Below are 15,110 nucleotides of genomic sequence, written 5' to 3'. Positions count from 1 at the left end.
TTGTTCTGTGGGAATTCAGTTCTGCAAGGGCTGAAGCCGAAACAGTTTTAATAAAAGTTTTGTGGCCTTCCAGGCGCAAAGAATCCAACAGTTCTTGGTAACTTCTGTTGGACTAAGCAATTACTCTACAGGAGTCTAGAGATGAAACACCACAAAACCAGGAGTAAACACTCAGAACGACCCCAAGATTACTGGCACTGTTTGCCATCTGGAGGGTGGTGCGTACCCACACCTTATGCACCCAGACTTGTGTGCCCTGCGAGAGGGCATGTACCCTTTGAAGGGAGTTTAAGTGATAAGAAGTTCTCAGCAGAGGTGAAAACCGCTATCTAAGGGATGGTCTGGGTTTCTGCGACATGGGCTCTTAGGTTAGGGGTATGGTTAATGTGGCACCTAAATGTACTCGTTCGTCAACAACTACTGCGGCTTGTTGCAGACCAGGTAACATTTTCGGTACCGTTCTAAGCAGGAGGTTAGTTTGTGGGTATCTCAGATTGGAGGAGCCCCTGCGAAGGTGAGGCCGTTTTGTGAGGGTGTCTGTCTCGAGGAGTGTCTGTGGGGGTGAGGTGATTGTTAGTGGATGCCTCATTTTGGGGTGCATCGGTGGCAGTGGGCCATATTTCTGGGCATGTCTGTTAAGAGGAGCGCCTGTGGAGGTAGGGTGCTTTTTCACTGTCTGCTTGGTGGTCTGTCAGGTGAAATGGCACCAGGCTGACGCAAGAATGTTCGACTGGGCGCTGTTTCGAAACAGAGCTGATACAGGAAGAATACTTTGGCCCTCATGACTCTCCAAGAAGGACAAAGGGTCTAAAAGCTGAACCTACGCGAGGACAGACCCTCCCAGAAATGACAAACAGGGCCACCAAGGACCTATGGCCTGGACAGGTCCATATCAGGCTGGTCCTGAGGGACCGCAGTGCCAGCTTCTCTGTGCCAACCCCGGCTCTGGCCATCTCTGCAGTGTGGGTCAGCTTTGAGGTGACGAGATGATCAGAACCCGGGCCATCTAGGTAGTCTAGCAAGGTAACGAGTGGATGAAGGACGGCAGGTCACCATGGAAACGCCAAAAGCATCCATTTTAAGGGGCAGCAGGAGGGAACTGATTTGACTGTATGGAGATGGTTCTACTTCGGCTAATTCCTCATTAACAATGCGTCACAACACTATGGCCCTCATTCTGACCTTGGCGGGCGGCGGAGGCCGCCCGCCAAAGTCCCGCCGTCAGATTACCGTTCCGCGGTCGAAAGACCGCGGCGGTAATTCTGACTTTCCCGCTGGGCTGGCGGGCGGTCGCCTTCAGACCGCCCGCCAGCCCAGCGGGAAAGAGGCTTCCACGATGAAGCCGGCTCGGAATCGAGCCGGCGGAGTGGAAGCTGTGCGACGGGTGCAGTTGCACCCGTCGCGTATTTCACTGTCTGCGCAGCAGACAGTGAAATACATGTAGGGGCCCTCTTACGGGGGCCCCTGCAATGCCCATGCCAGTGGCATGGGCACTGCAGGGGCCCCCAGGGGCCCCGCGACCCCCCCTACCGCCATCCGGATCCCGGCGGTCCGACCGCCGGGATCTGGATGGCGGTAGGGGGGGTCGGAATCCCCGCGGCGGTGCAGCAAGCTGCGCCGCCGCGGAGGATTCAATGGGGCGGCGGTACACTGGCGGGACCCCGCCAGTGGTGCCGGTCCGACCGCGGCTTTACCGCCGCGGTCGGAATCCCCATTGGAGCACCGCCGGCCTGTCGGCGGTGCTCCCGCGGTCCTCCGCCCTGGCGGTCAAAGACCGCCAGGGTCAGAATGACCACCTATGTCCCAACGCAAGGTGTTCTTGAAGGACGTAGGAAGGTTAGTCCACTACCAGCCTACAGCAGCCTCTCATCTACCTCATTGTGTCGCATCTGCGCCTTCATGGTGAGGTAGTCGAGAGCCCCCTATGCCACGTGTATCAGACAGACTGATGCTGTTTTAATGAAGACCCAGAGTGTCACAGAGTCAAAAGTCTGACTGTGGTTATTTTGGAGCAGATATGGTTCCGGAGCATGGAACACGCAGTGGAGGTGCAGCGACCTCCTTCAATATGTCAAGAGGTGGGTTACGTGGTGTGGTTACCAGCGGAAGCTCTCACAGGTACACATCCTGCCCCAGCTCTTTGGCTCTGGGCCCTGCGAGCATTCTCCTTTAGAGGTTAGTGCCACTCAATTACCATGAGGTACGGTGGGAGGGGAAGACGGGGGTCGTAAAGAAGAAAAGGGCGATACATGGTACAGATCTGGTGACTTACCTTACTCATCCAAGACTTGCGCTTACACATGGCCCGACGCCTCTTCACAGCCTCCCACAGCCGCCTCTGACCTGAAAACAAAGAAGGGCAGTCAGAAGGGGGTCCACAAGAGAGGACACCACCACCAGCAGGGAAGAGAGAGGTGGAAAGGGTGTATGTGAGGTGAGGGCAACTGTGTCAAGAAGGGACAGACAATAGGGTGAGTCAGAAAACTGGGAACAGGAAGGAAGAGATACTTGGGGAATGAGGTGAAAAGGCCCAGGAGACGGCAGACAGTGGGATATCAGGCAGGAAGAAAAAATAAAAATTGGTACAAGACAGAGTGGAAACAGGAAGGAAGAGATCCTTGGTAATGGGATTTGGGACACCTAAAAGGAGGTCTGCATTATATCAGACACAAAGGGAGAACACAATGAAATCTGAGACACAATAGGGGAAACAGTAAGGAAAAGAGAAAATTAAAGGGAGACAAGAACGCAGAGGGAAGGGAATGGAGCGTGAAAGACAGGAATGGACGAGCAGAACAAACTACCTCCGAGAACTGGAGTCAGACAAATAATATCAAGATGTGTGGGTTCCCCGAGACCCTGGATGGTTGTATTATAATCTCCTAGAACTGTCTAGGACAGACCGAACAAGACATCTGCAAATGAAAATGCTTAGAGGGTTCACAACACAAAATCAACCTCACAAGACAAGCTGAGATTCTTCACTATCATGTGACTGAGACTCTCCAGGCAGGAGAACACTGAGCATTTTCAGAGAAAAATTAAAAAGACTCGTCATGGGGCAGAGATAGAGAAGGAATCAAGATGTCAGTAAAGTTGTGATGGGTAACAGACAAGGATTCAGCAAGGCAAAAAGGCAGGAAGATTCACAAATCTGACTTCGCTCAGCAGGTGTAAAGTTAAAATGGAGATGCTCGCTTTCTTTCAACTCTCTTGATCAGAGTTTTAACTCCCAGTACAACCAGTTACTTGTTACAGGCTGCCTGTTTGGCACATCTGGTGTTAATAGTAATGTAAAACCATCCAGCAAAGTAGAGCCTAAGCATTTCAAAATGGTGATGGGTGGGCTTGAAAGATTTAAAACTTTATCAACTCTGAGGTTCAGGGTTCCCCGAGTCCTGTCAGTCACATCTGAATTTTTAGAGCATGGGCACTCACAAACATTTCCCCGGGGGCCACAAAACACTGTCTGTGGCATGCCCGAGGCCCGCACTGATGCCATTAGGCCGAGAGTAGGGGGTGATGGAAGGTGGACACAAGGGGGGGGCGCAAAGTAAGGTAAAACGCTCAAGCATTTAAACACTTTTTTGAAGTTTGCTGACAGTTTATCATGTTCTTACATGTCTAGTGCAAGATATCTTTAGGAACACATCTAGTTTTAAAGATAAGTTGTCTAGGCCACTTACTTTATTTACACATTAACTATGGCATTTGAACAGCTTTCTGAATTTTTCTGCTTTATCAAGTGAGCAGCAGCCCACTGTTGCTGTTCATGTGGGGGCTGCAATCAAAGGTCAGGAGGGCCGCATGCGGCCCCCAGGCTGTACTTTGAATGTCCTTGTTTTAGACAAATGTGATTGGTTGGTGATGGTGCCCGAAGATTTTTAAAATTTTGTGAACAATTACAACTTGTGCCTTTTCATGATGTGGATCAAAAACTCCTTCAGGAAAGGGATTGCACTATAAGAAGTGTTTGACCAGCATCAGTAGCCGAAGGGGGGGGAGAGAAGGCGGTGCATGTAAAACTTTAGAAATAAACCAGGAAAAAACGTACAAGACGGAGCTTGATTCGTGACTCAAAACACCATCTCGACTGCTTATTTTAAGTACTCGGTTTGCCCAACGTTTTGAGAAAAAAAAAGTATGAGTTGGGTACGATTCACAATTTTCAGAAATGGTTAAAAAGAAAGACAGAAGGGGTATGAATTTTAGAGGGGGGCAAAGTTCACTCACAGAGGAGGGGTTGTGTGCCTCCGGCAGGTTGGTGCCAGGCTTAACCACAGGCCTGGCACTCAACCCAGCCCCACCGGAAATAAAGTGTATTGTAAAACAATCGACAAACTTCACCTAAAACAAATACTGTTAAAATCGGAGTCATGTTCAGAGTCAAATGTGCAAAACCACTTAAATTTACAGGTTATAGTATGAAATGTACTTTATAACTCGCATCACCCGCCATGTACAAAACACCCATTTGCAAATAACTCTTGAAAAAGGGTAACGAGGCAGGAGGTAAATTGTGGCATGTGACACCAGTTGGGGCGCGTCTTTGTGTCGCAGAATTGGTGAATATATATCTATATTCAATGAAAAAACAAACATTTAAGATTAGTTATAGTTAGGAAAATGTAATTTATTCGTTCTATACAAAACCAACTTAAAGTACACAAACATTAGAAATTCAAGTTATAACTTCATAGTTATAACTTGCAGTTATTATTAACGCCCGCCATCACTTTACTATAACTTGCGCACCGCTGGGTGCGCTGCCTACACCCTTTCATTTTAAATCACGTGCTAAATGATAGCATTCATAACAACACGCGTGGCCTCTGAAATGACATAATTCATGAGAACACTGTGCACGGTAGAGGGCCGAGTTATAGTTAATGTAGTCTGGCTAGCGAGTTCGCAACACTGGCAAACGGTGGCATTTATTAACCAACACAAATCAGAGGAATTCCTCTCTCTAGGCATCATAACTATATCTCCAGAGTGGCGACCAGCACTAAGTAAATAAATCCGTATATATATATTCACTGAAAAAAACCAAAGGTTACAGGGGCGTTATAGTTAGGCTCACCTTTTACTCGCACGAAACCGTAGAAATTCACCAGTTATAGTTAGAGTTATCTTAAGTAACTCGCACCCAAAGGTAACCGTAACTTGCGCCCCACCATGCAGTTTTTCATCAAAAATGTTACTCCAAACATTACACTGATATTATCAGTGATGTTATCTAAGATGTCATGAGTGCCATCATTTGTGGGGTAATTAGCAGTGCATGGCGAGGGCGCTGGCTATAGTTACCTTACAGCAGTCCCTGCAACCAACCCCCTAAACCACCCAAGCTGAAGGGTTGATGAAAGACCATTGACTGGTACAAAGCTTGACAAAGCGTCTCCTACCATGTCTGTTGTATTCAGTCTAATATGGTGCGGCCCGTCATGCAACAATGCATTATGGTACATGCAGTCCAATTTACCTATACTTTTTATTTCTGCAGATACGTGCTTAGTTATATTTTTTAGTCCCCTATCATGTTTCATAGTTTTTTGCCATTCTTCAGAGAAGAATATTCCTTACACCTGAAGCTCTCACATGCTGCTCATGTATATTATTGCGGTGAGAGGCACGTTGCATGACACCGAGGGGGCCTTTTAATATGGGGCATCCTTCCCTGTCCTGTAAACACAAAGGGATGTGCCAGCAATCCTGCAATTACAAACCAACCTGCACCCTGAGATCAGTGAATGACAAAATGATTCAAACACCCAACAGCCTAACTCAAGTCAAAAAATACGTGACGGGGAGTGTAAACGTCTGGAGCAGTGCGAGTTCAGCTCAGAAGCAACAGAACCGCGACATGTTACGTCAAGAACTAAAAATCGCAATATTCCGACAACCCTCCGCAGGCGAATGTACTACCGCAAAGTCAGTGGCAACCAACCAGGGTACCATCACTGAGGCGTGGGGGAGGGCAGAGTGCCCACCAAGTCACACCCCTGTGCCATGGATACGCAGGAACTGAAACATGACAAATCTGTCCCCCTTAACTTCTATCTCCAACATCATTCAATCTCCTCAGCTAGCCAATTTCTGGTTTTTGTGCATTTTGTGAGTTCTGGGCTGGCGTCTAGCGCTGCAAACTACTCACCGAATCTATAATTATTCTATACATGACGCGGCATATGAGGTCATGTCTGACTGGTGATCCTTGGTTACTTTAATAAACATATCGGACTACGCTTCCATTATTCTTTTATGTTAACCTTTACCTTCTAGGCCACACTCTTAACATTAGAGTGTTACAAACACATCAGTAATAAATGAGACGGACCGGGAACAATGGGATTATTATTCTTTTTTGGTTTCTGTCGGTGCTCCATTGGCATTATATGTGGCTTATGTTAGACGACAATGGACTGTGTTACTGCCCTCTTTTTAATTTCTACCACATATGCATTTTACTATACCCTCCAGACTCCACTCTGTGCCTTATAAATGCTATAAATAAAAACATAATTAAAATCTGTCAACCTCCTTCTAAAACTATCCTGGCCCAACCACCCCTTAACTATCCTGGCCCAACTTGGCTCTCAAACTAACCTGACCCAAACACACTCTATAAGTAACCTGGCCCCAACCTCCCTCTCAAACTAACCTAGCCCAACCACCCTCTCTAAGTAACCTGGCCCTAGCACCCCTCTCTATGTAACTTGGCCCCAAACCTCCCTCTCTAAGTAACCTGACCCAACCAACCTCTCAAACTATCCTGGTCCAACTTGACTCTCAATCTAACCTTGCCGAACCCTCCTCTCTAAATAACCTGGCCCCAACTTCCGTCTGAAACTAACCTGACGCAACCTCCCCTCTCAGACTAACCTGACCCAATCTCCCCTCTCAAACTAACCTGACCCGACCTGGCTCTCAAACTAACATGACCCAACCACCCTCTCAAACTATCCTGGCCCAACTTGGCTCTCAAACTAACCTAGCCCAACCACCCTCTCTAAGTAAACTGGCCCCAGCCTCCCTCTCAAACTAACCTGACCCAACCTCCCCTCTCAAACTAACCTGACCCAACCACCCTCTCAAACTATACTGCCCAACTTAGCTCTAAAAATAACCTAGCTCAACCATCCTCTCTAAGTAACCTGGCCCTGACCTCCCTCTCAAACTAACCTGACCCAACTTCCCCTCTCAAACTAACTTGACCCAACCTGGCTCGCAAACTAACCTGACCCAACCACCCTCTCAAACTAACCAGGCCCCAACCACCCTCTATAAGCTTGACAATACACGTTCTTACGAATACTGGAGTGCTCACCGCTTTGCTTCTTACTGGTTACTTTTCAGGCTTATCAGGGCCTCCCCAATCTTCATTACCAAACAAGCCTCTTACCTACGTACCTGTAGCTGCTTGGCGCAGCCATTCTAATTACAGTTCTGTACCATCCAACTCAGCCCTATTCATTAAGTACAGAGATACTTCGCCACTATACACCACCACTTACCTACTCAAAAACCAACGGCCCCAGCCTTGATAAAGTCACCTGTGTGACGAAACACGTGTTGGCTGTATCTCCACGATGATCTAATGCTTTCTAAGCATCTACAAATAAAGACAACATCTACAAACCGGATTTGAGACTCATTTCAACACAATTCCTCTCCGAACCTACAGTACCACACCAGCAATATCTTTGCTGGTTTCATTGTTGGACATTACTCTCTGTGTGCTGTGGCCGTTTTTTCCCACCCTCTCAAACTATACTGCCCAACTTAGCTCTAAAAATAACCTAGCCCAACCATCCTCTCTAAGTAACCTGGCCCTGACCTCCCTCTCAAACTAACCTGACCCAACTTCCCCTCTCAAACTAACTTGACCCAACCTGGCTCGCAAACTAACCTGACCCAACCACCCTCTCAAACTAACCAGGCCCCAACCACCCTCTATAAGCTGGTCACAACCTCCCTCTCTAGCTAACCTAGCCCAACCTCCCTGTGAAAGTAACCTGACCCAACCTCCCTCTCTAACTAACCTGGCATGGATAACTAGTTCGGGAAGAACCCCTATTATCCCTGTCCGTTCATAAATAGACAGGTACAAATGAAGCCAATTCACAGCTAGTCAAAACATATTATCTATGACACTACTGAAACACAGGCACTGATGTTACTATTATTTTTCATGTCAACTTTCACTTTAAATTATACATGCTACTGACTGTCACATCAATTGTACTCAGATGTGTCACTGTAATAGTATGTGAGTGCTTGTACTTGTAAATGATGGCTTGTTTGGAATCAAAGTAAAACCTTTTCAGTATAAAAAGCCAATTTTCTACCCTCTTCAGTAGTATAATATTGCCTTCATATCAAAATGATTGCGCCGAAGTCAGCGCTGGGAATTGCCCTCAGTTAATTCAATACCTCTGAATTAATATTAGATTTTCCTCAAGAGCCCATAATTTGTCCCAAATCAAGTTTGAAATTATTAGAAAATTAGGCCATTTATTACCCAAAGCAGATTAATAATTACCTTCATCTCTGATCAACAACAGGCATAAAATCAGTAAAATGATTCAAAATCTACTTGTGAATTCCCCCAATCAGAGCAGCTCTTTGGCTGCAGTTCATGCCTCGCCGGCTCTTACCTCGGGCTTCCAGAGGAGAAACTCACCAGCCACTAGAAGGGTAGATACTTGGATTAGGGGGGGATGGGCTTGAGCGATGAAGAAGAAGAGAGACTAAATAATATATCTGATATAGGAGTTAGAGAAGATGTGTGCAAGAATTTCCAGAAAAACAAAAATGATCACCCAATATAATAGATCTAATCCACAGACTATTCCAGAAAGATAAAAAAACAAATATACAAACAAGACATGTCCAAGGATAACCTTGAAAGATTCCAGACAGAGACAATGAGCACTTTGTGATATTGTAGCATACAGAGAGATAGAATACGTAACACCTGTTATATGAGATCCATTCAGTTCATGTACTGGAGAGATTCCAGGGTGAAATAATGAATACAACTTTGTATATTAAATAAATTAGATACACAGACTAGAGAGAGAGAGAATAAACAGCATCTGACATTCAAGACACACTTGATGGACTGACCAGATAAATGAATTCCAAAGACATACAATACAAAGGAAGATCTATATTAGATAGAGTTGAAGTCTGGAGAGGCCAGATTCCAAGAGACAGGATGAACTGCAGCAGAATTATTAGATACATTTGATGTATAGACATGATATATTTCAAAGCAATACAATGATTACGTTTGACATGAGGTAAACTTTATGTACACAAGTAATTTCAAACAGACACGTTGAAACAGACTGAGAAAATGAGATGTTTTATACGGCACTAACTTATAGATCAAAGAGATTCCTAACAGATAAGGGTCTTACATAAAAGATAAATTTCATGTATGAAATAAATATTTTGTGGAGAAACAGGGTGCATAAACCTGACATACTGGACAGATTTGACATAAAGAGATTCTAGGGAAACATAATAAATAATTAACAATATCCAGGATCATTTTGATGCTTAAACTGAATGGAATAGGAAGGAAACAAGATTAGATATTTCAGATAGACTAGACGGTTCATTATAAAATAATGCACTGGGTAAAATGACTAGTTGTGTGGATTGAAAAGAGGAGACCCTGGAGTTATGTTCATTACAAAGAGTAGATATTCTGGTAAAATGGATGGGTTGTAGAAAAACTAGACAGCCAAACACATAAAATAGACTGGATGAAGGAAATATATCCAGCCCTTTAAATGTGTCAACCAAAGCATTTGATCAGTAGGTTGTAAGAATAAAGTAGAACAAGTACATAAACTGGATGAATGCATTTTATGGAAAAATTAGAGTTACATATGCTTAAAAAAAAAACACATAGCAATTCATTGACAAAAACATAGTTAAGGTAAGTTATGGTTGCAAATTAAAACCCAGAAACCACTGAAAACCACAAGTATTGTTCCAAACCACAAACTAGAACTCAAACACAAGACATGCAAACCATAATTGCATAACAGATGCAAGACTCTTGACCTCACCACTGATGTGACGGATACATCTATAGATGTAAGTAATCTTACGTAGGACAATACAGATATCGACACTATTAAAGAGACAACTATGCATGTAGTAGTTTGAATATATATATATATATATATATATATATATATATATATATATATAGTGTATACAGTCTCAGAGTTATGGTTTGCATGTTGGTTTTGTAAGGCACAGAATGTGGTCCAAACTATAACTTGTAAATTTCAGTGATGCTCTGTTTTATTTGTCAACCATAACTCAACTTTAACAGTGTTTTTTCAGTAAATGTCAACCTTTTTTATTTCAATATGCCATGTTAGAACCAAATCTTTCTATAGCTCCACTTTAATCTTTGTTTATTTCAATGTTTTTTGTGTTTTTTTTAATCATTTGCCACATACAAAAGTTCACTTCAGGTAACCAGCCTTTGGTTGCCATTTCCTGCCTTTGGCTGTGCATACAGTGTGGACTTGCCACAGGAACACGCTTGTAGCCAGGCCATCACCCATCGCTCAGTGGACCATCAAACTAGACTCCGCATGGCCTTTGCCTTGCAGAGGGAGGATGGACTGTCTTGCTTGGCTTCTGGCCAGACATGGCACACGAGCTTTGGCAAGAGACACACCCACGTTGTCACAGACTTCAGCCGTGCGTAGCACGTGTTGGTCTCAGTGGCTAAACCCTGCGCCCAACTTGTAGCATCAACCCAATGTCCTCTGTGCACGTGTGTGTGAGCGGTTTGAAACATACATATATAATATACATCCAGTGTATATATTAGATAGAGGCTAGATAGATTGTTACACTCAGACACCAGACGAATGTAGAAATGGTAAGGGATGGTAGAATAAATAGGTCAGTTGGTAGGAATGGACGGATAGACTATGTCGCGGAAATCAAAGTAAACTATAAAATTAGGTCAACAGCTTAGAGGAAGACCAGATGTATACATTAGACAAAGACGGAACAGTTCAGGTTGACATATAAGCTGGATAGATATATGATACACTTGACATACAGATTCATTGATGGATTGGCTGGATAAGGGACAGGATACTATAGCATAACTGGATTCATTATATGGCACACTGCATAAATAGATTAGGCGAATATTAAGATGAGACGTTATGTGACATATTGAGGCACAAGTGTGGGTTATCCAAGGGATATCTCATACTTAGCATTGCATAAGATAATTAGATGATGAGAGGATACACTAAACAGAGTTAGTGGAAAGCAACAGAATAGGAGATAAATCAGACTATAATGTAGATACGGTGGATAGCTGGCAGACTCGATAGATGGAACATTTGATAGATTAGGTGACTGGTTAGGTGAAACTCATAGAAGAGAGGATGGGTGATCAACTGGAAAGATAGATTAGATAGAGAGCAAAAATGATAGGAGATAACCCTGGATAGAAGTCTTAGATGATGGATAAAGTTCTTGACAGCCTGGAGAGAGACATCCAGTGATCCACAGAGTATGTGGATAAGTTAAATCACATACAACGAGTGCAGGCGAAGTCGCTTTATACCAGAGGCAGAGGAAGAATCCTGAAACCAAACAATTTAGAAGAAGGGGCAGCTGCAGCCCCTCCACTCTGCCATTCCCAGGTCTTCTCTAAATGTGCAGCTTTTTACTTGCTCCCCAATTTTCTTCTGCCTGTTCCATGGTGTACCTCTTCAGTGACCAACATACTCATCATTAACAATACTCACTGAAAACTTTACGGCAAGCATTGGGCATGTGAACAGGTACACTGGATGGTGCATGCTCTCCGCTTACCCTGCCCCAACGAAACATTACTAAATGTTCAGGGAAGTACGAAGACAATCTGCTTCCATCTTGAGAAGCTACAATGTAGCCCTTGATGGGCGACTCCGCTGGCTTTCGTCAGACCTCCTGCGTGAGAGTGTCACTCCCCCATTCCATCCCCTACAATACAAAGGTACGCACCTGGCCGGCCCATTCCGATCTTCTCCAGGTCCTCGTTCTTGACATAGTCGAAGTGCGAGAGGCGAGTGATGTTGAGGTCATCGCGGACGCGGATGTAGTACTGCTGCAGCTGCACCTCCGTCAGGAGTTCCAGGAGCCAGTCTGTGCCCTCATCGGACTGCATGCTATTGGTCAGCTTCTGCAGAGACGGGGGAAAGGGGCATTAGAGCGAGAGACCAATATCTAAGCTGATACCTATAAAGCAGAGCCACTTCTGATCAGTGAAAATCATTGTGAGCTACTAAAGGCCAAGGCACTCGCACTCTGCAGGTGTCTTCGAGGTACTGGAAGCTCGCGATCCACTGGTTGGAGACACCTGCTGTAAAGTAACCCTCAGGAAGTGGGCATGACAAGGCCATTAACAGTAGGAATGGGAGAGAAGATGCATGTGTGGATGGTCAAGGAGGAGGCAAGGCTTTAAGGCACACGCACAAGTGTCGAATGACCAGAAAGCAACGCCAATCAACGCATGGAAACCCCTTCCATAGGCATCGAGCACAAAGTAGGACCGCTAAAGAAACATTGGTTCCGATGAACGCTGGTTCTATCTGCAGATTCCTTGTGTCTGGAATACCTCCATTGCTGGCTATTTGAGAACCCACTCCCAGCCCCCCACCCTAGGCGACACACACCTATCAGCACCAGGATACACCCACGGGTGACAGTTCGCTCTACAAATACATATGACATAACATAACAAGCTGGGATCCCATAAACATATGGTCACATATGAGCCACGAATTGCAAATACACTGCGTAATGCTAACATGATGTGGGGACACTGAGATACAAATGGCTATATCACACCAAAGCCCTTCAGACCTCAGGATGTTCCTGCCCAGTAAGTCTCAGAAGATCTAAAGAATGGGGGGGGATGGTTGACCAGAGAAAGAGAATCTGCAGAGGCAATACAGTAAACAACTGAACCAATGCGACCGAAAGTATGTACCTTTTTTCTAACGGATACCATTTTCTCTGCAGATCCTCTTTTTTTTGAGGGCCTACTCAAGAATGTAATGTAATAATATGTAATAAATCTGAATATAGGGCTCAGAAGAACAAAAAGGAGAAAAATCTTGTCTAAATTATGCAAATTTTCCAAAACAGACCCCACCTCTCACACCAGAGTCAGGCAAAAAAAGAAATGCGAACAATGGAGAGCTGTCTTACAAACCCCATCAAGAGCATCTGTTTCAGTGCAGGAGGGTCGTCTCTGCTGCACTAGACCCTCAGGGGCAGTAGCCTCAGCTGCCTCATAACTCCCTGTCGCAAGAGGCTATACACCTTAAATTTCTTGGTTTTGTTAAGAACCACATCCTTGGAAGCACTCTAGTATTATTTATTTATTGTCTTATTGGACAGGTTTCTATAGAGCTCCATCACTTTGGAGTACGTTTATAACAAAGGACAAGAAATGAGGGAAGTAAAATGAATACCCAAGGAAACCTAGCAGTTTTCATCTGAATGGGAGAAGAAATGAATCCAAAGTTTCAGTCGGATGAGATCTGCATTGAAAACTACTATTCGTTTGGAAGGTATATTCTGAAAAGATGAGTTATCAGTCTTTGCTCTGTAATTAGCTTCTGAAGGTAGTAGCCACACCTGAAAAGGAATGAATTTCTGATAAATGATGTCCCAAAGCTGTCAGTCCTGTCAGATCTCAAATTTGGTGACCTCCCCAGGTCCAGCCCTTGCCACCTCTTCTTTGCCTGAGATGGACGCAGCAGTGGGAAGAAAGCCAGACTGATATCATGAAATTTCGTCATCGCATGAAGGGGGAGGGGAATTTCACTCACAGTCGCTAAATAGTATATCCACAGACACAGCCATAATGTCACTCACCCTCATTGCTAAATTTAGTTCTGACACTAAATATTTTATAGGTAGGGCATCAAGACATCCCATGGTGCCAGATATCGAAAAGCTGGCTCGCTAACTGAGATAAGACCTTTTTGGGGTCCCACTCAACAGGAAAGGAAGATGTAGGTAGAAACCTGTCCACAGAACTCTTAATAAAAAATGACAAACCACCAGGAACTCAAAAACAGAATGATTACTCAAATAGAATTATTCCTCAAAAAGATGGAAAACGTTGCCAGATACCTCCTATCAATCAACTTACCAAACATTTCAAGGAAAGCGGCACAGAAAAATTCAGCACCTCAGATATTGAAACTGAAAGTCCATCAATGTGCCTCCAAACAAACCATTGCTATGAACCATGTGCACCTAGACTTCTAGAGATGCCAGGTGCACGTGACATGTATCATAACATTAATCAGTAAACATCAGATAGCACCCTTTCTAGGAACCATAAGCACCTAGACTTCTGGAGAAGACCGGTGCACTTCCATCGGACATCCATCAATACACCTCAGAAAGGACCATCTCTAGGAACCGCAGTTACCTAGACTTGTAGAGATACCTAGCGCGCTTCCATCCGACATCCATCAATACACCTCAGAAAGGACCATCTCTAGGAACCATATGCACCTAGACTTCTAGAGAAGACCGGTGCGCTTCCATCTGACATCCATCAATACATCTCATAAGGGACCATCTCTAGGAACCGTTAGCATCTAGACTTCGTGAGAAGACCGGTGCACGTCCATCAAACACCCATCAATACACCTCAGAAAGGACCATCTCTAGGAACCATATGCACCTAGACTTCTAGAGAAGACCGGTGCGCTTTCATCTGACATCCATCAATACATCTCATAAGGGACCATCTCTAGGAACCGTTAGCATCTAGACTTCGTGAGAAGACCGGTGCACGTCCATCAAACACCCATCAATACACCTCAGAAAGGACCATCTCTAGGAACCTGAAGCACCTAGACTTCTAGAGAAGACCGGTGCGCTTCCATCCAACATGTACCAATACACCTCGGAAAGGACCATCTCTAGGAACCTGAAGCACCTAGACTTCTAGAGAAGACCGGTGTGCTTCCATCTGACATACACCAACACACCTCAGACAGGACCATCTCTAAGAACCATGAGCACCTAGACTTCTAGAG

At 44.7% G+C, this 15,110-nt stretch overlaps 1 protein-coding gene across 10 annotated transcripts in view; it reads right to left on the bottom strand.

The window, feature by feature from the left end:
• The window catches only part of TNK2 (tyrosine kinase non receptor 2), a 372,582-nt gene that overhangs the window by 174,991 nt on the left and 182,481 nt on the right, over positions 1-15,110 (bottom strand). For 9 of the 10 annotated variants that reach the window (XM_069212823.1, XM_069212824.1, XM_069212825.1 and 6 more), the window contains 2 exons: positions 12,049-12,226; positions 2,273-2,343 (listed from right to left, as the gene is read on the bottom strand). In XM_069212823.1, coding sequence (XP_069068924.1) covers positions 2,273-2,343; positions 12,049-12,211 — 234 coding nt within the window. In that variant the 5' untranslated portion in view covers positions 12,212-12,226. Of the gene's footprint in view, positions 1-2,272; positions 2,344-8,660; positions 8,687-12,048; positions 12,227-15,110 lie in introns of those variants that run through there. The other variant, XM_069212830.1, reaches the window with a different exon arrangement.

The sequence above is a fragment of the Pleurodeles waltl genome, chromosome 11, assembly GCF_031143425.1.
Source record: "Pleurodeles waltl isolate 20211129_DDA chromosome 11, aPleWal1.hap1.20221129, whole genome shotgun sequence".
Lineage (NCBI taxonomy): Eukaryota > Metazoa > Chordata > Amphibia > Caudata > Salamandridae > Pleurodeles > Pleurodeles waltl.
Note: the sequence above shows the minus strand (reverse complement) of the source record. Positions and strands in the feature narration are given on the sequence as shown.